Below are 23,051 nucleotides of genomic sequence, written 5' to 3'. Positions count from 1 at the left end.
AAGCCCCAGGGGACGGAGAGAAGGGTGAGGCTAAAATATACAGAGATGGAGTCCAGCCTAGGGGTAGGTTGTTGACCATGGAAAGAAGGTTATAAAGAGAGGGCAATGCAGCTAAGAGTAGAGGAGGAGCAGGAGGCCAGAGCAGCTGGGGAGTGCAGGAGACACATGAGCAGGGGACCTGTAAGCTGGCCAGAACACGGCTCAGGGGGGCAGGGCAGGGACACAGTGGGATCATGTCTCAAGTTTCTAAGTCGAACTCTTAAGAGTCACTGGCTAGTACATAAGGCTAGATTATGGTGCTTCCAAATAGAAAGCTGCTTCTTGCCCTGGTAACTTTCAGCCCCGAGTAGAGAGGTACATGTAGTTAGAGCCCTGAGGGGAAGGTGCCTGCACAGATTTCCTAACCAAAACTGAGTCCCAGCTGAAGTTGATAAGAGAGTCTCTGTCAGGATGGGAGTTCTGACTTTCCCAGGAGGGCTGAGCCTCCCTCTCTCTTCCAATTCCTTAGTTCCCTGCACAGTCTTTCATTTTGGGACTTAGCATATATGCTGGTTTGAAAGGATGAATGTCCCCTAGAAAAGCCATGTTTTAATCTAAATCCCATCTCATAAAGGCAGAATAATCCCTATTCAATACTGTATGTTTGAAACTGTAGTCAGAACATCTCCCTGGAGGTGTGATTTAATTAAGAGTGGTTGATAAACCTGATTAGGTGACGGCATGTCTCCACCCATTTGGGTGGGTCTTGATAAGTTTCTGGAGTCCTATAAAAGAGGAAACATTTTGGAGAATGAAGGAGATTCAGAGAAAGCAGAGAATGCTGCAGTACCATGAAGCAGAGAGTCCATCAGCCAGCACTTTGGAAATGAAGCAGGGAAATGCCTCCCGGGGAGCTTCATGAAACAGGAAGCCAGGAGAGAAAGCTAGCAGATGACACCGTGTTCACCATGTGCCCTTCCAGCTGAGAGAGAAATTGTGACTGTGTTCACCATGTGCCTTCTTGCTTGAGAGACCCTGAACTTCATCAGCCTTTGACTGGACATTTCTATAGACTTGTTGTAATTGGGACATTTTCTCAGCCTTAGAATTGTAAACTAACAACTTACTAAATTCCCCTTTTTAAAAGCCATTCTGTTTCTGGTAGATCGCATTCCAGCAGCTAGCAAACTAGGACAGCATACGTACCCCAGTGCTCACAGATCTACTAGCCCTGTGTGGGGTGGAGGTGGGGTAGGGAGAGGGTGAACTATGAGCTGTCTTCTTGCATGCACCCAGTAAGCACTGAATAAACGTGTGGGAGGCACCTGACTGCCAGCTCCTGCTGACAGGTGGAGTAAGGTGAGCCCTGAGGACTTACCATTAGGTCTTACAGTGAGGAGGCCACTGGTGACCCTGACAAGTAGTGGGAGTGAAAGCCTAATCGAAGTGGGTTCGGAACAGAGAGAACTCTTCTAAGGAGCTTGTCCATGAAGCATATCTGAGAATGGGTCAGGAGCTGGAGGGGAAAGTGAAACGGGAGTTTTGGTTTGGGTTGTTTGATGTTTTTTTTGAAGATGAGAGAAAGGACAGTAGGTTTGTATGTCCTAGTAGAAAGATAAAAACTGATAATGCAGAAGAGAGACGGACAATTACAGGAAGGGTGCGCTTGAGCAGGTGGAGGGAGTGGCATCTGGGCAAAGTAGACAGACTGGTTTTAGGAAGAGCAAGGAGAGTTTATCCATAGTATAAGGAGGGTAGACAACATGCGTGCAAATGTAGGAGGGTGAAGAGATTCTGAGTGCTCCTATTCGCTTCACTGAAATGGGAAGCAAGGAAACCAGCTGAAAGTGGGTCATGGAGTTCAAGGTGAAACAACTGAGAAGATGTGAAATAGTTGCCCAAAAGAGTGACCACCAGGGCAATGAAATGAGATCTGAGCACTATAGTCCACATGAGGTTTGTGGTGAAAATAATCCACCAGGAGGTATATTTTTCTCCAGATATGTTCAACAGCTCCAGTGCAGAGGGAACTGGTAGGCTATAACCACATTTGGGATTTGGCTGAGAGGGACTGACCAAGAGAGGGCAAGAGTGAAGGTGAGGAAGTGATTATAAGGCCATGGGAAACTAAACCTGGTAAGGACAGTGAGAACTGGCAGGGATTGAGGACCAGTGAAAAAGTGGTAGGATCACTAGTTTGTAGGTCCTGGCGGGGTTGAAGAAATTTGGGAGATGGGGCCATCAGTTACAGAAGGCATGCAGGGACTGGTGATGGGAAGGACAGAAGTAGGACCATAGGGGCTGAGAAAGGGGAGAAGACAAGGTTCTTGGAGGTTGACCATGCCAGAGTATTAGATTTGCAAATTTTGAAAGCACTCAACACTATGAAAGGAGTAGTGTTGGAGAGCAGCTTTGAGCCAGTGCTAAAATCTTCATGGGATGAGGAATAACAAGTTAGAAACAGGGATGCCAGGTGGGGATTGTCTGTTGGTCTGAGCATCAAAGCTAAGGAAAGAGCAGTGGTCGGGAAGCAGGAAGGGGCAATGAGGACACTTTCCTTACCTGTAGACCTAGCCTTCAATGGGTAGGAGAGAAAAGAGCTACACCTTGAGAGGGCTGCAGGAAGCAGCATCCTTGAAGAGAGCCAGACTTCAAGTAGAGCAGAAAGATAAAGGGGACACTCATGGAAGAGGCTGAGGATACTGGGAATTCTGAGGTTGACAGATGGGGTCAGAAAGGAGGACATACAGAGCTCTATGGGGATGAAAGTTGGAAAGTAAAGGATGTTCTGGGAATCCTGGGCCTCCTGAAGGGTTTAAAATTAGTTTCTTAAGGTAGATTTTGAGAGAAAGCCATGTCACCTGGTGATGGAAAGAGTAGGAATATGTGGGGGTCTCCTAAGGGGTACTAAGAGCTCCAGAGCCCCTTCCTTCCTTTTGCTGATAGTCGTGGAGAGTTTGGGCCGAACTCGTCTTATTGAGAACACACATAGCCTGTGGGTCCCTTCTTCACACGCCTGCCCTGGAGGGAAGAAAAGCTCATCTTTCAACCATAGGCTCTCATGGATGGGAATTCCAGAGGCAATGCAGACTCAGGAGCCCAGGCCTTTGCATGTTGAAATGTGTGAACCTTGGGTTTGCATGGTGGCTTCCCAGGGCCACTGGGGCTATTTGCTTATCCCCCTCTTTACCCAAGAATGGGTGCAGTTCCCTCTACATGGGACAGGACTCCCAGGGGTGTAAATCTCTCTGGCAATGTGGGACAGAAATCCTAGGATGAGCTGGGACTTGGCATCAAGGAACTGAGAAAACCTTCTCAACTAACAGGGAGAAGAGAAAAATAACACAAAATAAATTGTCAGTGGCTGAGAGATTTCAGAGTTGGGAGGTTATCCTGGAAGTTATTCTTACACATTATATAGATAGCACCTTTTTTAGTTTATGGTGTATTAGAGAGGCTAGAGGAAAGTGCCTGAAACTGTAGAGCTGTGTTCCAGTAGCCATGTTTCTTGAAGATGATTGTATAATGACAAAGTTTTTGCAATGTGACTGTGTGACTGTGAAAACCTTGTGTCTGATGCTCCTTTTATCTATGGTATGGACAGATGAGTAAAAAAATATGGATTAAAAATAAATAATAGGGAGAAGAAATGTTAAAACAAATTGAGTAGATTGAAATACTAGTGATCAATGAAAGGGAGTGATAAGGGGTATAGAAAAAAATAGGGGAACAAAGGTTAAAATATGTTGGGAAGGTGGAAATATTAGTGGTCAATGAGAAGGAGGGGTAAGGGGTATGATTTTTTTCCTTTTTATTTCTTTTTCTGGAGTGATGCAAATCTTCTAAAAAATGATCATGGTGATGAATATACAATTATGTGATGATATTGTGAGTCACTGATTGTACACCAAGTATGGAATGTGTGTATGTTAAGAATGTTCGTGTTTGTATGTTGTTTTGGTTTGTCCACTAAAAAAAAAAAAAATTAAAAAAATGACAAAAAAGGTTTGTATGTTGCTTACACTGAATGTATTAAAAAAAAATTCTTTGCCCATTAAAAAAGAATGGCTGCTGTTCTGTATTTGATATGACTTTACAATTCACTAGTTCTCCTGTTCACCTCCCAGTGCGAAAGCTAACAGGATAAACTAATTGGTGTAGATGAGCTAAGAGAGCTCGAGGTTTCCCGGCCCCACTCGTGTTATCCAGTTGCATTCGGATGACGGTGATCTGGTCTTTGCAGAAGAAACAGACAAAAAGAAGCACGTGTCCACTTGCTATCTATCCCCTGCAGTCGGCAGTCACAGGCCTATCAGGCAGAAGCACTGTCCCCTCCTCACTCTACTGCTCATCCTAAAATAAATTATTCTTCCTCTAAAACAAAACAGAAATGGAGGGTAGATTCTAAAAGGCCTTCACCTCCTGTGGAATGTGACTATTTTACTTTCCTAACTTAGGAAAAAAAAAGCCAAACTATCTCGTCAGTTATGTACCTATTTACATTTATTACATTATATTTACAATTCTCCAGTGAGAACATGTAGAAAATGGAAAGTGAGCACCCAACGTACAGTGCAGTTTAAGCAGAAACTAATGCTTGGTGTTTGTCAACCGATATTTCTTCTTAAAAAAATACCTTCCGCAGCTTCTGCAGAGATGATGTAATACTTGAACGGTATATCAGATGATATTTCAAAATTACTTAATTTCCTTAACCATGCAATGACTTCATCTTCTATTATCCATCAACTGGAACTATAAAAAATAAATATTTTCCATATTAGTAGCTTGTTAAAGATTGTCAGTCTCTGCCGCAGACCAAGAGTCTTTGTTACCCTCCTATTCTAAGGTGAGGAGTCCTTCTGTAATGAACTCTTTTCAAAGCCCAGGAAATGAGGCAGGCGCCATGGAGAGGGCAGAGGTCTAGAATCCTCATGGGACAGTAGCCCGAGTTCACATCAAACACTACCTACAGAATGCAGGACTGGTTAACATGCCCAGGTCTCCCCCCCGCAATCAACTCGGTCTTTGAGTATAACTGAAATTTCTAAACAAGAGAGCCCAAACCATAGACCCACGTGTAAATGAGTTATCCATTTCTAACAGTTATCTTCTCTGCCACCCAAATCTGCTGGGTACGGTTATCTTCCCAGCTCAACCTCCTTTCCTGTTTCGTTACCGCCAAGATGATGGCAGAGCAATCTTGGGCTATCTCAGAGGAAATCAATCAGAAAACACAGCTGAAGCCTCACACAACCAAGCCCCTTCAACCTGAGTCCATTTATTTGATATCTACTCTTCCCTGTCGTCTGTGTGTATTTCCATGGAGTCCACAGACCAGACCAGGGGTCCCCAAACATTTGTATTCCATTCATTTGCTAGTAGGAGCTCACTGAAAACAACAATAACAACAAAAATTGTGGTCCTGGTTTTAGAACAGGTTTCTTAGAGCTTCATGGGACCCCTTGTAGGTGCAGCTAGCAGGACTCTGTGCCCTCCCGCTGCACTCCCTCCCGCTCCCCAGGGGCCTCCCCAGCCATTCCCAAGCCCAGCTTCATCCATTTTCCAATAAATCAAGCCTGTATCTCCAGCTCAGCTCCAACCTGAGATTCCACCTGTAAATCTTTCTTCCCAAAAGAAATGAGACTCTTGGCGCCATTTTTAATTTGGTGGATGTTGTGATCTGTTTTGTGAAGGTTTACACAACAATGAGGAACAACAGGGCTTCCAGGAATTGTCTAATTTGAACTGTCTGGGTGAGAAGTGTAATATCAGGCCCATTTTCCCTCAGACATCTACTTGGCTGTCCTCTGGTATTTCTAACTGGGTTCGGCTCTTCCTGACACTGCTCGTACCCAGCAGGGACAACTGTGCATTTGCTCCTGGTTCTAGTTGGCCCACCCATCTCCTGCCTCTCCCCCCAACTCCTGCCCCTACCCCCAACTCCTGCCCCTCCACCACATACAAAACTCTTTCATAGCTGAGTTTAGAGAATTCGCAGGGACAACTGTGCATTTGCTCCTGGTTCTAGTTGGCCCACCCGTCTCCTGCCTCTCCCCCTAACTCCTGCCCCTCCACCACATACAAAACTCTTTCATAACTGAGTTTAGAGAATTCCCCCTGTAGCCACCGTGAGTTCTTTAAATTTAAAATTTATTATTAAGTAGGTAGTAAATGCACATAATACAAAATTTGAATACTAAACAAGGATATACAGTGAAAAGAAGTTCCTCCTCCACCTACAGGCTCAGGCTCTGAGTCCACATCCTCAGTCCTTTCCCAGAGACACTCCACGCACGGGCATTTCTTTACTATTACCTTCACCGTTAGAAACCTCTCCTATTTTTTCGTTAGGTTCAGATGTAATAATATGTTATGGAATTGGTTTCCTACCGCTTCCAGTGAGTCACATTCTTTCTGCTGTCGCTGTGTATGCTCTTTTCTGTTCTCACACTCATCACTCCAGAGCAGTGCTCTCCTGCAGAGCTCTCCTGCTTAAGAACCTGCCATGGCTCCCTGTCCATCTTAAAGCCCCGACCTTCAAAAATCTCCTTGCAAATATTCAGTCTCATTCACCGTTGTCTTAACTGTAGGTGGGCCACGTTTGTTTACCAGATAAACCATAATACATTTAGCTCCCCTTCATGCCTTGGCCTCTGCCGCTTTTCCCACCTGGAGTGCCTTTCTCACACCATTCTTGCCTTGAAAATCCAGCTCACATTCTACCCCCTCCCAAAAATCTGCATGAATTCTGGCCTCTTCACCCCACCCCCAACTGACTGCCTAGACTTTATAATGGCATTTCACACATTCTGACATGTCACCATGTGCTCTTGCTTAGGTTCTTCTACGAGTTTCTTATACACTAGTCTTTTTCCCCTAAGTGTGACCACTTATAAGTGGTCACACTTAGGGGAAGCTTGTAAGCTTCTCCAGGGCAGGAGTCCTGACATATGCTTTCTCTGATTCCCGCACAATGCCCAGCTATACTCGGTGCACTCACCCCAACCCAACAGCTAAGACAGTGCTAAGCTTCAAGAAATGCCCATAAATGTCTGCTGAATGAACAAAAGAGCAAGTGAAGGAATGGATTCTGGAGCACCCCATCATACCTTTCTCAGCGATCCCTGCCATCGTGTAATGTCCGTTCTGCACCCTCCCCCGTGCAATCTTCCCCTTCCCACGCCCAGCCACAGCACAGCAATGCCTTGGACCTTTTCCCCTGCCTACCACTTGAAATATTGCTTGAAATGTGAAACACCCACCTTTGACCGCAAACCCCTCATCTTCTACCTCGTCTACCTCACTGCCAGGAAGCCTATTCCTCACCTCAGCACACCTCCAGCTGCTCAACTCCCCCACCTCTTCATGTGGTCTCCCAGGCCCATCACCCCCTCTTGGCTCACTGCCTCTGCTCAGGTGGGCTCTGTGGAGGCTGAGCTGTTTCTTGGACTCCCTGGCCCCTGGGACGTCTGCCACAGCTGCATTGTCCTGCTCGGCTGGCTGGAGAGAAAGGAGCCCTCGTCACCCGCCTGTTGGTCCTACTTCACCCAGGGCCTCCTAGCGCATTCTTGCTCATCCCCATGCCAACCACTTATCTAAACAGCTTTCTAGCACACCAGCAACTCACTCAACAAAGCCAGCATCTTGACAGCCCGCCCTGCTCTCTTGTCTCTTCTCTCAGGACCTCTAACATCGTGCTATACGCGTTCTCCTTCTGAACTTTGCTTCGCCAATCCTGGTTCCTCTGCCTCTTCCTACCACTCAAGGGCTTCCACCTTTTCTCTCTTGGTACCCTCAGATGCTCAGAGCATCGACTGCTATACTGATGAAGATGCTCCCAAATCTGTAATTCTGGAGTCCCAGCCTTTAGGCCTGCCTCTCCAATGACGTGTTAGACATATCTCCCCAATTAAGTAAATTCAACTCACCAAAGCACAAATTTATCATGTTTCTTTGCAAGCAAGGGCCCTGTCTGACTCCTCTGCTACGCTCGGTAGAGCCACCATCTTCTGGGTATCGAAGCTCAACATTTCTGTTGTTTTCGGCTTTTTTCTTGAATGATAACAATAATGATCATTGACAGCTAATATTCATCAAGCAATCACTAGTCTAAGCATTTTCCCCTACTAATTTATTTCTACCTGTTATGTCTATACCATTATGACATACACTGTTCTTTCTATCCTACTATTGTTATTCCCAAAGCATTGACTCCCCTTTTTCCACAGACAACAACAAAGTCACAGAGAGTTAAAGTGGCCTGTCCAAGGCCTGGGGTCTGCACTCAGGGTGGTGGCACTAGAGCCTGCACTCTCTCAAACTGAGCCTTTCGTATGAATTTCTGCCACTAATACCTGGTTCAGGACTTCTCATTGTTTGGCTGGACTATTTCGTTAACGCCCTAAACAGTGCTCCCATCCCTAGCCTCCTGTCTACAACTCCTGTAATGTTTTGCCAGCAGAGTGATCCTTCTAAAGTGTAGCTCTGCTAAAAAGCTCTCAGTGGCCTCCCATTACCTTCAGAAAAACCGCCCAAACCTTTTGGCAATGTAGCAGTCCAGTCTCACCTTCCTTTAACCTGCCTCCAACCCTCCCCAAAGTCTCTGCTCCAAAGAAGATGACCTACCACCCCCTCCCCTCCCCTTTACAGCTCTGGGTCTTTACTCTCCTCCTCATTCCTCAAAGCCCAGCTCAAAGGCCCCTGCCTCCCTTGACCATCACTGGTGGATGCTTTCTGGAGCTTCCTTATGGCACTTGCCTTAACCAGCATGGCCTGCTGGTTACCGTATTTGTGTCATCTTTTGCTTGTGACTGCAGGTCCAACACTGTCCCAGGCTCCTGAACTGAACTTCACCCTTGACTCAAAGCTATCGATGGGGAGGTAGGAGGAGCAGTACACTGTGATGTTGGCAATACAACCCTTTGAGTCTCACAGATCTACTGATGACCCTGCTAAGTTACTCAACTTCTCTGAGCCTCAGATTCCCTACTTCAGGCTCACTGAGAGGATTCAATGAGTTCATGTACGGAAAGGCTAGCAGTGCCCAGGGCCCCAGGAGTGCTGACTGGAGTGAGGTTAGTTTTAGTCCTCTTGTTACTTCTTACTTAAGTAGAATCTGGCTCCCCAAGTAATGGACCCCTTTATATCTGGGCTGTTCTTACTCTAGCACATGACAGATAATTTCTCCACTGCAGTCTACAGGGTACTTACGTGGTTCTGTCTGTTCTTCTGCCAAATCTCAGAATACCTGCAAACAAATTTTCATCTCAATTAAAGAACTGAAAAAGGAAGCACAATCTGGGGGTTACTGAATGCCCATTTGTGACCCAAATTTGGAAATCCCTAAACCAGTGAGTGTGCTGTTGAACTGTTATTTCATACTATTCTAAATATTTAAATCAAATGAGTGACAGAGTTGGTCCAAAGAATTATACAAAAAGTGATAGAACAATGGCGACCCTTCCCCACCCTAAAGACAACTGTTGACAAAATAGTTAATTTTACAATAACTTGTGCATAGGCTATGGATGAAGGGAAGGTTAGAATGGCTTGGACTAGGAAGATGGCAGAATAGGCTAGGTCGGGTTCACTCCCACTCCAAGAAACAGCTCGAGAAGTGACGGGAAGGCATCTGGGACAGTGACTCCAGAGTGCAAGTGCCCTGGGAGGGTCGTCTACACCACTCAGGGAGGTCCTAGTTGCAAAAGCTGAAGAACTGAGATGCAAAGAACAAGAGATCGTCCAGCTGGTGCAAACAGCCTAAAGCATCCCTTTCCAAATGGTGGCCTGGAGCCCTCAGGAGTGCAAGCAGGCAGACGGGGACTAGGAAGTCAGCCAAGCCACATTCCTTCACCATGCTACATCCTAACCCCATCAACTGCCCACCTCCACCGTGCCCCGGGCACCCCAGCACCCACCCCCGTCCAACCCCTGGGTGTCCCCATCCCACACCCTGGCTCTGCACATGTGCACAGCCCGACCAACCTCTCCTATGCAAGCATAGAATCTCACCCCGTCCCCCCACCTCCGCCCCAAGACCTGCGCACAAGCCCCCAGCCTCTTGAACCCCAGCTCCCCCTTCCTGCCCCCTGCAGGTGGTCGCCGACACATCCCAGCTGCAGGAGCTCACCTTCATGCCCGAACCAGCCCACACAGTGGTGCATCCCTACCCTGCCCTCCTTGAGCTCTGCACACGCATACATTAGCATTTGGATCCCCCAGATACAGGCACATGCAAGCGTGGATCTCTGTCACACCCCCCAGCTCTGGGCAAGCGCTAACCTACACAACCAGGCCATACCTGCACTAGCTCAAGCAGGCACAAACCCGGCTTGCTGACCCTGAACTCAGCATACTCGAACACCAGGGCCCTGCCCCCAAGACCCACACGCACTAGGGCCCCAACCCCTAGATGCGCGCATGCACACAGCCACATCCTTCCTGCCTGGTGCTTATGCATCCATGCACTAACTTCTTGACCCCTGTGCCCCAACCCTTGCCCTACACACGTGCACACCCTTGCCCCACTCCTAGGCACAAGCGCCCTGCTCCTGCACCTGGAGTGGGCTCACATGTACATCTGTACCACACAGCCCCATGCCCTGCACACACGTGCACCCCTGCCCCACCCACCCCACTGCACCAGCGCACCCATGCCAGCCACCCCCTCACAGACATCGCCCATCCCTGACCCATGTCCCACAACAACTGCAACCTGTGCCGAACTCCTACACATTCGCGCATCAGCATCCCAGCCCACCTGGAACCCTCCCCATGTGCAGGGACACACCTGAGCTCTGCCATCCCTGTGCCCTGACCTCTGTTTCCCATACACCACATCCTGATACCCACAACTCCCACACTCAACACACCCACCCATATCCTGCCGGCACACCAGTCCCTATGTAGCATGAGAGCCCCCATCTGCCTCCCAAGGCTCCAAGGCCTGCCTGAGCTGCACTCTGCCTCCATGAACCCACAACGCACCTGCACAACCCCACGCCATGCATGCCACATCCACAGGCACCAGCTTAGCATCCCCGACCTGTGCCTACACCTGAGTTGCAAACCGCAACTGCACTGTTAGGCCCCACCTCTTGCTCCACAGCCATGTGGCAAATCAAAGCCTTAGACTACTGAAGGAAATCAACTTCCAAAGTAAACACATCAAGATATTTACATGCCATGAAGGTAAGAGAAGATCATTAAGCATATCAAGATGTAGGCAGATATAGCCCAGCCTAATGACCAAATTAAAACACCAGTGGAGACACCAACTTTGGAACAACTAATCAAAAATGTTCATATGACCCCCCTAAATAAAATAAATGGATAGCTAATGACATAAAGGAGATCAAGAAGACAGTAAAAGAGTATAGAGAGGAATTTGAAAAAATAAATAGAAAAATAGCAGAAATCACAGAGATTCAAGAGGCTGTAGACCAAATAAAAAATATACTAGAGACACACAACAGCAATTTGAAGACACAGAAGAAAGAATAAGCAAACTAGAGGACAGGACAATCGACTTCAAACTCACAAAACAGCAAGTGGCAAAAAAGATGGAAAAATTTGAATGTGATCTCAGGGAAATGATGGGCAAAACAAAGCACACAAATACAAAAATCATCAGCATCCCAGAAGGAGAAGAGAAGTATAAAGGGCTAGGAAGATTAGTTCAGGATATAGTGGGGGAAAACTTCCCAACCTTTAGAAAGGACATAAATATTCAAATCAAAGAAGACCAGAGAAACTCCAAATACAATAAATCCAAACAGGCCTTCTCCAATACACATACTAATCAGTTTGTCAAATGTTGACGAGAAGCAGAAAATCCTGAAAGTGGCAAGAGAAAAACAATCAACTCCATACAAGGGAAACCACATAAGACTGAGGTCTGACTACTCAGCTGGCACTATGGAGGTGAGAAGGCAGTGGTATGATATATTTAAGATCCTAAAAGAGAAAGACTTCCAGCCAAGAATTCTGTACCCAGCCAAATTGTCCTTCAAAACCGGTGGAGAGATTAAAATTTTCAGACTAACAAAAGCTGAAAGAATTTAACAAGAGACCAGCTCTACAAGAAATACTAAAGGGAATCCTGTCAGTCGAAAAAAAAGACAGGAGAGGGAGGACTGGAGGAGTACCAGTAAGGGTAACTTAAAGGGTAAAAAGAGAAAGAGGGAAAAGAGTATATAGATTTCACAAATAAAATCCTAAGGAAAAGATAGTGGATTCAAGAAACCCCTTTACAGTAATAACTTTGAATGTTAATGGACCAAACTCACCAATTAAAAGATTGAGATCAACAGAACAGATTAAGAAATATAATCCAGCTATATGCTACTTACAAAAGAAATAGATTGAAAGTGAGAGGATAGAAAAAAGAACTTCCATGCAAGCTGTCACCAAAAGAAAGCAGGGGTAGCTATACTAATATTAGGTAAAATAGACTTTAAATGTAAGACATCATAAGAGACAAAGAAGGATATTATATATTTATAAAAGGGACAATTCACCAAGAAGAAATAACATTCATAAATGTTTATGCTCCCCATCAAGGAACTCCAAAGTACATGAGACAAACATTGGCAAAACTAAGGGAGTGATAGATGTTTCAACAATAATAGCAGAATTTACTATACCACTCTCCTCAATAGATAGAACAATCAGACAAAGGATCAACAAGGAAACAGAGAACTTAAATAATTTGATAAGTGAATTAGACTTCACAGACATATATAGGTCATTACACACCAGAACACCAGGATATACATTCTTCTCTACTGCTCATTGAACATTCTCCAGGATATATCATATGCTAGGGCACAAAACAGGTCTTTATAAATTTTAAAACAATGGAATTGTTCAAAGTGCTTTCTCTGATCACAATGGAATGGAGGTGAAAATCAATAACTACCAAAGAATGAGAATTTTCACAAACACATGGGGATTAGATAATACACTCTTAACCAGTGGGTGAAAGAAGAAATTGCTACTGGAAACAAATGAAAATGAGAATACAACATACCAGAACGTATGGGATGTGGTAAAGGCTGTACTGAGAGGGAAATTTATTGCCCTAAATGCCTATATTCAAACAGAAGAAAGAGCAAAAATGGAGAGATAACAGCTCACATGGAGGAACTTAAGAAAGAACAGCAAACTAACCCCAAAGTAAATAGAAGAAGAGAAATAACAAGGACTAAAGCAGAATTAAATGAATGGGAGAACAAAAGAACAATGAGAAAAATCAATAAAACCAAAAGTTGGTTCTTTGAGAAAATCAATAAAATTGATGGACCACTAGTAAGGCTGACAAAAAAGAGAGAGGATGCAAATAAACAAATCAGAAATGAGAGTGGGGTCATTACCACAGACCCTGAAGAAATAAAAGAAATCATAACAATGAACAACTATACGCCAACAAATTAGACAACTTAGATGAAATGGACAAATTCCTGGAGACACATAAACAAGCTACACTGACTCAGGAAGAAATAGAAGATCGTAGCAAACCAATCACAAGTAAAGAGATTCAATCAATCATCAAAAATCTTCCTGAAAAGAAAAAAAAGCCCAGGGCCAGACTGCTTCACAGGGGAATTTTTTATTATTATTATTCTCTGTTTTTTGTTCACAGGGGAATTTTATCAAACATTCCATAAAGAACTAACACCAATTCAGTTCAAACTTTTCCAAAAAATTGAGGGAAAAGGAACACTACCTAACTCATTTTATAAAGCTAACATCATCTTAATACTAAAAATAGGTAGAGATGCTGTAAGAAAGGAAAACTACAGCCCAGTCTCTCTAATGAACACAGATGTAAAAATTCTCAATAAAATACTAGCAAATCAAATCCAACAACACATTAAAAGAATTATACACGACAACCAAGTGGGGTTTATACCAGGAATGCTAGTATGGTTCAACACAAGAAAATCAATCGTAATACAGCATATTAACAAATCAAAAGCGAAAATCTTATGATCATCTTGATTGATGTTGAAAAGATATTCGACAAAATTCAACATCCTTTTCTGATAAAAACACTTCAAAACATAGGAATCAAAACTGGGTCTCCCACATGGCAGGTGAGAATTCTACCTCTGAACTATACTTGCATCCCCTAAATTTTATTTGATTGTAACTAATTAAAGTTTAAATACAAATAGCCACATGTGACTAGTGACTACTGTACTGAATATCACAGGTCTAGGGAAACTGAACTCTAGTTTGCAAACATGATATAAGACACTAGTGTTAAATGAAATTGACCTTAGATGCCATCATCTTATAGAAAGCTGACTCCTTAGCATTCCTTGTAGGAGTGATAAACTAGCCTAGCAAATTTCCTTTTGGTAAGGGCTGATATAGAAACTGTTTGGGGCATCAAGAACATCTACTCTACTCTTTTGGGACTTGAGTTGAGGTTTCTTTTTACCAGGAAATAAAAAAAGACTAAGAACCTTCAAGGCACATGGGTTGCTTTCAATATTGATCCAAGATCTCTAGGGATCAAGAAAGGTTCAGGAAAGCAACATAGGTAATACCAGCATGCTGTCCTGAAGATGTTATGTACTCCAGAAAAGCCTTGTTCTTTTTCCTAATCCAATCTGTAGGGGCAGACCTATTATTTAGGGTGGGAACTTTGATTGGATTATTTCCATGGAGATGTGATACACCCAACTGTGGGCTGGACCTTTTGATTAGATGGAGATGTGAGTCTGCCCAATCAAGGTGGGTCTTGATTAGTTTACTGGAGTCCTTTAAAAAGCAGGGGGAATGTTGGAGAAATCAGAGCTGACAAAGACACATACATTTGAAGACGTTTGGAGTGCCGACAGAGACAGCAGACGCCTTGGCATGGATGTTTGGAGATTTGTCGTCCAGCAGATGCTGCCATGTGCCTTCCAACGAGATGCGAAGCAAGCCAGAACCCAGAGTGTTGCCCTGAGAAGCTAAACGAGGCCCTCAGATACTTTGAGAGGAAGCTATCAGAATCAGGAACTGGAAGCAAGAGAACCAGGAACAAGGACAAGCAGATGCCAGCCACGTGCCTTCCCATGTGTGAGACATCGGCCTTCCCACGGAGTCAAGGTATCTTTCCCTGGATGTCTTCGTTTGGACGTTTTTAAGGCCTTAGAATTGTAAACTTGCAACTTAATAAATCCCTTTTATAAAAGCTGGTCCTTTCTGGTATATTGCATTCTGGCAGCATTAGCAAACTAAAATAACCAACATAGTTATTACCCTCTTCAAGCCACCTAACTCAACAAATGCTCCTTTCCTACCTGGGAGCCCCACCTAAGCTATAAGACATGGCCAACAAGAGAAAGGAGATTTTATAAAAAATCTGACTGGAAATCAGAAGTACAAGTATATTTTGAAGTGGAGTACAGATAGAGAGAGGCTATGGAACGAGTTCCATAGTATTTGGCTGCGTGTTCCCAGGTATGTAAAGCTCTCTGTAGCCCAAGGATTCATTTACCTTAAGAATATGCAGAATCTTTGGAGGAACATGGTGCCCTCAGAACCCCAAACAAGTAAAACAGAAAAAGGTTTCATTTTTTTCCCCTGTCTAAAGTTTCAAACTTTGAAATATTTTCTGGCTTTGAAAAAACAATTTAAGTTTGAAAACTTATTTTTTAAAAGTATACATACCTTTCATATACAGTAGGACTATTATACAAATTATAACTAGTGCTACAGATGCTATTATAAGCATACGTTGACGCTTGAAATGATCTGTAAATAAAGAAAAGAAGTACAATAAGCTGAATTGATTAAAACAGGGATATTTCTAAATGAACTCATATGCACAAGGTTGACAGATATCCGGCCCGATGTGATTTATTAAAAAGAGCAAATATTTCACTAGGTTTGTTTCTGGCCATCCTATCCTGCCACTGGAAGCATAATCTGTATCATTTGGTAGGGCAATTCAGCAGTTGTACAACTGCCTTAACCTCTTGGTGCCTCACTTTCCTCATGGGGTAACTGAAAATGGGATTGGTTAATATGGTTAACATCTTAGTGCCGTTGTGAGCATGGTGTGAGTTAATATACTTAAAAACAGCTGTTAGTTATTATAAACCTATTCAGTAGATGCTATTGTGATTTCTACTAATGTCCTTTGACCTGAAATTTTCATTTCTAAAATGCTATGCTAATGAAACCATTAGCAAACCAACCTCCCACCCCTCAAAGACAGAGAGCTAATAGTGAAGCCTTACTTACAATACCAAAACGCTAAAACAACCAAAGTGTCTTTAATAGAAAAATATGGTATGCCCACATGGTGCACTCTATCTGGCTATTAAAAATCCAAATGCATTATAATAAGTAAACTCCTATAGTTAAAACCTAGCATATAGGCTACCAAAAGATAGAATGTGGGTAGAGAATGCGGAGCAGATACTCAGTGTGTGCAAAATTTATAACCAGGTTTGATTTGAAAGTTCAGAAACAGAGGCGATGGTAGAACAATATGATGACTGTGAGTAACAGCCTGAACTATGGGCATGACTGGGGTTGAAAGGGAGGTTTAAAATAGAGTATGTCACTAGAAGGGAAGCTGGAGGATAAAACATGGGACTGTGTAACACAGTAAACTCTGTTGAGGATGATTGTGATTAACAGCACAATATAAAAATGTTCTTTCATGAACTAGAACAAATATATGCCCCCATAAAAAGGAGTTAATAATAGAGTGGTATTGGGGGGGGGGGATGTGCTTTCTCCTAAATATGGGCTATACTGAACAGTAATTTCTTAACATTCTTTCAAAAGTAGCAAATGTAACATACCAACATTAAGGGTCAGTAATGGGGGGGGGATAAGGGATATGATGTTTCTTTTTTAGTAATAAAAAAGTTCTAAAATTGAGTGTGGTGAAGAATGCAAACACATGGTGACACTGTGAACTGTTGATTGTACTCTTCAAATGGATTGTATGCTACGTGAACACATCTCAATGAAACGGCTCAAAAAATCTGACTGTGGAATACCTAAGGATATGGAAAAATGTCTACAATGCACTAAGAGGAAAACAAAAAATAGGTCACTAACTGCAAGTTAATGGATAAGAGAGAAAGAATATGAATAAATGAAGGAGAATAGAATATGATCACACAGCTTTTCCTCTTATTAGGAACAAAGATGGATTGGAACAAATAGGCAGTCACCTCTGAGTTTAACTTAAGAGAATCCTAGACAGAAACTACTAGTTGCCATCTAACATCCATTCTCTCCTCCTTAATAATAGAATCTAGATTTTTAGTTGGGTATACTGCCACTCAATTAAAAGATTAATGTCTCAGCCTTTCTTGCATCTGGGTTTGACTGCATGACTAAGTTTTGGGCAACAAGATGCAATATGGATTGTGTGGTGTTTCCCAAAAGTATCTTTAAAAGGGATAAGGCTCACCACCCTCTCCTTTCTATATCCAGCTATGTGTGATGTGCTGGCTAAACTCTAACAGCCACATGAATTTCTTACAATTACATAAAGCAGTAATATATTCAGGGCAACCCACCTCCAATTTTTTTTTTAATTGTGAAAGAAGTAATCCCTATTTTGAGGACACTGCTCCTTTATTTCAATTGAATGCAACTGAACCTAATTCTAGTCGAAAGAGTCTCTTCCAAAAACCTCTCTTCCACGTGGTATGGCCAGATGCTGTCATCACAAAGACAGCAGATATTTCGGGAAGAGGCCAACAACAGTAATAAAAGGTCTTTACTCTGTTTCTCCTTCTTGACCCGTGTGTTGCACTGACAATTGATTACTCCCTCTTGACTTGCCCTCTGAGACACTATCTTAGGATTTTCTTCCCACCTCCCTAGCAATTCTTTTACTCTGCTGAGTCCTCTTCCTTTGGCCTTTAGATGATGCAGGCCCCAGGACTCAGTCCCAGTGCACTTCTCTCTGACATCTGCTCTCTCTAGGGGATCCTGCCTCGTCCCATGGCCTTAAATATCCACCACACCCAGACTATGCCCAAATGCATTATCTCCAGCCCTGACCATTCACCTGAGACCCAGACTCATGAATCTCTGTGCCTTATTTCTCCACTTGAAATCTAACTGGCATCTCAAACTGCACATGGCCAAACTGAACTTTCGATTTCCTCCGCAAACCTGCTCTTCCCCAGTCTTCCCAACCTTAGTAAATGATAAGGTGATTTCATCCATTCCTTGGGCCAGAGATGTAGGGGTCATTTGCAAATTTCTTATTAGGCACCCCCTCCCCCATTGAAAACATTAGGAAATCCTCTTGGCTCTATTTTCAAAATATACCCTAACCTGAACTCCAAACCTCCGCTGCCAATCACTGTAGTCTAAGATACCATCAATTCTTGCTAGGAACAGGAGTTTCCAAATTGGGCATATCAGAGGCTACATAAGATGACCAAATCAGGGGCAAAAAAAAAAAAAAAAAAAAAAAGAATCTATACTAAAATTTATTATTTATATTATGCTTCAGAAGTTTTCAATTTTGTTTTAAAATGATACTACAGATTACATTTGATCCTCCTTTTTCATAGATCCCGTATTTGTGAATTTGCGTACTCACTAAAATTGATCTCTAACCCCCAAATCAATACTCAAGGTGCTTTAGTAGTCATTCAGGGACATGAACAGAGGAGTGAAAAATCTGATGAGCCCAGCCTGCACCCTCCTAGCAGAAGTTCAACAAGGTGACATTCCACCTTCTTGTTTCAGCTCTTACACTGTAGACAACTGTTCTTTTAGTACTATGTTTAGCTCCCTGTTTTTGTTGGTGATTTCACTCTTTAAAATGACCCCCAAGTGTAGTGCTGAAGTGCTAATAGATTTCTAAGTGTAAGAAGGCAGTGCTATAGACTAGTCCTCACAGGGCTATTCAGACACGGCTCTTCTAAAGACTTCCAACATGAGGAGCTGTCAAGGCCATGCACATTTTCCTTACCCTTTGACTGTTAGATTTTGCAGGCAGCCTAAAAACATTTAAGAGATGAATGGAAATTGTAAGTTGAATATGGTAAAAAGTCAACTTTTTGGAAATTTTCTGATTTGTATTTAATTTACAGATATTTTCAAGCCTGCAGTACCCTAATTTCTCAAAAAAAAAAAAAAAACCTATAGGTTTTGTTAAATTAATACCTGGGATGGACTCCCTGTGTGGAGAACAAATATTCATGGCCTCATCTAGCAGAACTATACCATAATCTGTGCTAATGAGGAAGAAACACATCACTGGGTCTATGGTGTAGTAAGACTGCTCCTTTCATTATTTGGCGTAGTCACAGTTCGTTGGTTATAGTCCATTAAAGGAAGCAGACTTCCATTTTCCCTCCTTCTAGGATCACCTGAAAGTTTCCTAAATTATGTGTCACAAACAAATAATGAAGCCACAAAATCATGGATTAGCATTTGATGTCTCAGCGCTTACAAACATGCTATTGGTAGCCTGATGATCATATATTCAAATGTAAATCAGATCTCCTCACTACTCTTTTAAAATCACTTTATGGTTTATCATCTCACCCTACCCCAAATCCAGGTAACTAACCGAGACAAAGATTCGCCTTATCTGACCCAGATGAACTTTGTGACTTTCTCTTCTCTCACACTGCCCTTTTGATTCACAGAGGTTCAGGGACTAGGTCTTTTGGAGAGTGCCAGGACACATGTTGCTTTCCTTACCAAACGCTATGAATAAGTGATTTTTCCCTAAGATTTTAGAATGACAGACCCCTTCTGATAATTTACACCGGAAAGATCATCCAGTTTAAAGTAGGTCTCCAGACATTATGCATCAACTTGGTTCATTTTCTGGGTAGCATATATTACTTCCTATTATTTCTTGAGGTTTTTTAAATGTTTTATTTTCTGGCACACCCATTAAAATAGGAGCATTTAATAAATAATATTTATATATAACTTGTGAATATTATTGTTCAACATATTATGTAACATGAACAAAAGAATGAATCTATTAAATTTAAAACTTAAGTGGCTTTGGGCCATATTTTTAAAATAGAAATATTTAGTGAAGGCCTTAGTTTTTTTCTTTTTTTTTTTTTCACATGGGCAGGCACGGGCAATCAAACCCGGGTCCTCTGGCATGGCAGGCAAGCGTCCTTGCCTGCTGAGCCACCATGGCCCGCCCAGGCCTTAGTTTTTTTAAAAAAAATTTTAAATAAATATATTAAGAAACGTTATTTAAATTAATTTTGTTAATATTATTGTTAATAAAGTATTTAAAACTCTGGGGGAAGAAAAGGCAGTGATATACCTTATGGAGAAACCATGTGTCCTAGATATAGAAAAGTTTCGTTCAGGCATGAGTTGTGCAACCGCTTGTGAGTTCAGTATTAATGAACAGTATAATTAATAAGGTGTTTTTAAACAAAACACACATAAAATAGTTATATATTGATAAATTGATAAAAATGCAACTAGAGGTTCACGGAAACCTAGCCCTATATTCCCCCTATGAGCAATGGTTCAATATTCACTTATCTAGGGTTCATGGAAGCTTATAGAAAAATTGCCTAAAGATTCCTATAGATTGGGAGAAGGATCAAAGGAAAAAGACAAGATATAATAGAGAAAATAGGATTTAACAAAACAAGTATAACTGCTGAATCACTATATTGATATTTCTTCTAGCCTCCTGTATTCTGGAGCAGTTAGAAGGAAAAATTTGAGATGGTGGAATGGTAACCCATGACAAACTCTGGGATCTGCTCTATAACTACTGGTTGAAGCGTATTTTGAAAGTTATTGCTTTTTCTTTCTTTGCTTTGTATATGTTATATTTTACAATAAGAATGTTAAAAATGAGAACATTATAAATACTGCAAATAATGAAAGGTGGCTGTTTTTTCATATAGTTGTACACTGTGGTAGAAGCTTTTGTTGCTTCCCCAAATTTAATCTCTCCTTTTAGTGACCCTCAATTTTTAACAGGGCACCAGGCCAGCCAAGTACAGATTATATTCCTTAACCTCCCTTAGCTAGGTGTGATCAAGGACTCAGCGGTGGTCAAGGGGATGCAAATGGAGGTGATGTGTGATAAACTCGTCTGGCCTTTAACAGGGATAATCACACTTTAGCCTTCTTCTTCCTTCCCATTTGCTATGGAGCCAGTAGAGAGGTGAATTCCAGGCGGCACAATTTTTAAGTCATAAATATTCCAGTATACATTTCAAAAGATGATTATTTGTAAATCATAACCATGCCATTAAGTATTTAATATAATCAAATATGCAGTCAGCATTTAAATTTCTCTAAAAATTTTATTTTACTTTTCTTTGTTTGAATCAGGATCAAATAAGGTCCATATATTGCTGATATTTTCTTAAATCTCTTTAATCCATAGGTCCCTTCATCATCTCTCATTTTCTTCCCCTCATAATTTATTTAGTGAAGAAACCAGATTGCTGGTGCTGCAGAAATTCTCATAGTTTGCAAGATCTCTTAGCATGTTCTCCTGACTCCTGAAGTTTCCTCAATTAGATCAAAATTCAGGAAATTATTGTTTGGTTTGGTTTGGCAATAGCACTCCCTGAGTAGTGTTCTGTACTTCGAACTGGTGGCACATGATTCCTAGTTGCTTTTCTTTTCATGATATTAACTGCCACTGATAATCATTGTCCAGGCCCATTATTTCATTAAGGGTTTGCAAAACAGTTTCGTTTTAGTGGGAAACTGTAATCAGAGACAATTTCCAGGTGAGGGTGATCAACCATTCCGGTTTTCCTGGGACTGAGGAGCTTCATGGGATGTAAGATTTCAGTACTAAAACTGGGGAAATTTCAGGCAAACCAGGACAAGTTGGTTACTCTAATTTGAGCAGAAGGGGCACACAAACCACTATTGGATTGTTGTTTTTCTATACCTTTTCAGTGGACACAATTAAGAAATATGTAGTGTTTATTTTTTTAAGATAAAATATATTATGAGCTCATACTGACATTAGATTGAACCCTGCTCAACTGCCAAGATGCAACTGTTTTTAACCTCAGAAATAGAAATTTCATTCACAGAGCTCAACTTAATACTTCCAAATAAATTCAGGGTTACAATTTTACTTAACCTAATCTCTTACATCTGAATCACCTTTCTCCCATGCTACATGTTTCAATTCTCAAAAACATTAATCTATCTATGCATTCACTTTTTTTCCACAATACACACTCAATAGTCTCAGAATATTACTGAATATTAACACTGGCTACAAAATTACTGAAAATAGGTTAAGAGTTTTTTTCTTTGCAATTCATTTTATTCTTCTAGTGCCTCCCACCAGGAATATATAGTCAAATTACTATGTTTTAAAAACAGTTGGTCTACTTCCTCTCTGAAGTTATTTCACCAACTTGATTCATAGTTCACTTATTTCATTTGGTTTTATATTCTTAGGGAATATTTTTAAAATGTCATTTCATTTAATAACTGTATAAAATATTTAGCTACAAGGTCAAATCTAGAATAAATGATATATTTGGAGAAGGTTAGCTTCTATTCCTGCCCTTTCTATCTTAGTTCCTCCTCCTGCTATAAGTAATCTTTTTTAAACATTATGGGTTATCCTTACCTTTTTTAATATAAAAATATGTAATGTATAGAGGTCACATATATACTTGTATCTCCCCTTTCTTGGATGAACTTTAGCATATGATACACAATTTTCTCCACCTGGCTTTGCCACGTAACACTACACCTTGGCAATCATCCCAAAGCTGACTACAGAAATGTTCCTTACTTTTCCTTATAGTTGCATAGACTCCGTTTGGTAGATTAACTGTATTTTGTATAAGCAATACCATCCTGACTGATACTTGGGGGCTCCCCCCCACCCAGTCTTTTGCTATTACAAATAGTTCCCCAATGAAGTCTTGTGTATAGTCTTTTTCTATATATATAAGATAGATTCCTAGAAATGGGATTGCTGATTCAAAAAGTTATATGCATATGCCATTTTGTTAAATATTGAAAAATACCCTTCCATAGGGTATTTTGTATTCTTGCCAGCACCACATGAGAGGAGCTGTTCCCTCATAGTCAGGCCACAG

The 23,051-nt window shown here is 41.9% G+C and overlaps 1 protein-coding gene across 4 annotated transcripts in view; it reads right to left on the bottom strand.

The window, feature by feature from the left end:
- Positions 1-4,460: 4,460 nt before the first annotated feature.
- Positions 4,461-23,051, bottom strand: part of CD58 (CD58 molecule) — an 83,311-nt gene continuing 64,720 nt past the window's right edge. The window contains exons 4-8 of one of the 4 annotated variants that reach the window (XM_077119778.1): positions 15,649-15,732; positions 14,805-14,994; positions 9,193-9,229; positions 7,911-8,034; positions 4,461-4,734 (exon numbers count right to left, since the gene is read on the bottom strand). In XM_077119778.1, the coding sequence (XP_076975893.1) occupies positions 4,718-4,734; positions 7,911-8,034; positions 9,193-9,229; positions 14,805-14,994; positions 15,649-15,732 (452 nt within the window). In that variant the 3' untranslated portion in view covers positions 4,461-4,717. The remainder of the gene's footprint in view (positions 4,735-7,910; positions 8,035-9,192; positions 9,230-14,804; positions 14,995-15,648; positions 15,733-23,051) is intronic. The other 3 variants (XM_077119779.1, XM_077119780.1, XM_077119781.1) reach the window with 3 other exon arrangements.

The sequence above is a fragment of the Tamandua tetradactyla genome, chromosome 11 (assembly GCF_023851605.1).
Source record: "Tamandua tetradactyla isolate mTamTet1 chromosome 11, mTamTet1.pri, whole genome shotgun sequence".
NCBI classification, from domain to species: domain Eukaryota; kingdom Metazoa; phylum Chordata; class Mammalia; order Pilosa; family Myrmecophagidae; genus Tamandua; species Tamandua tetradactyla.
This window is presented reverse-complemented; position numbering and strand designations above follow the sequence as displayed.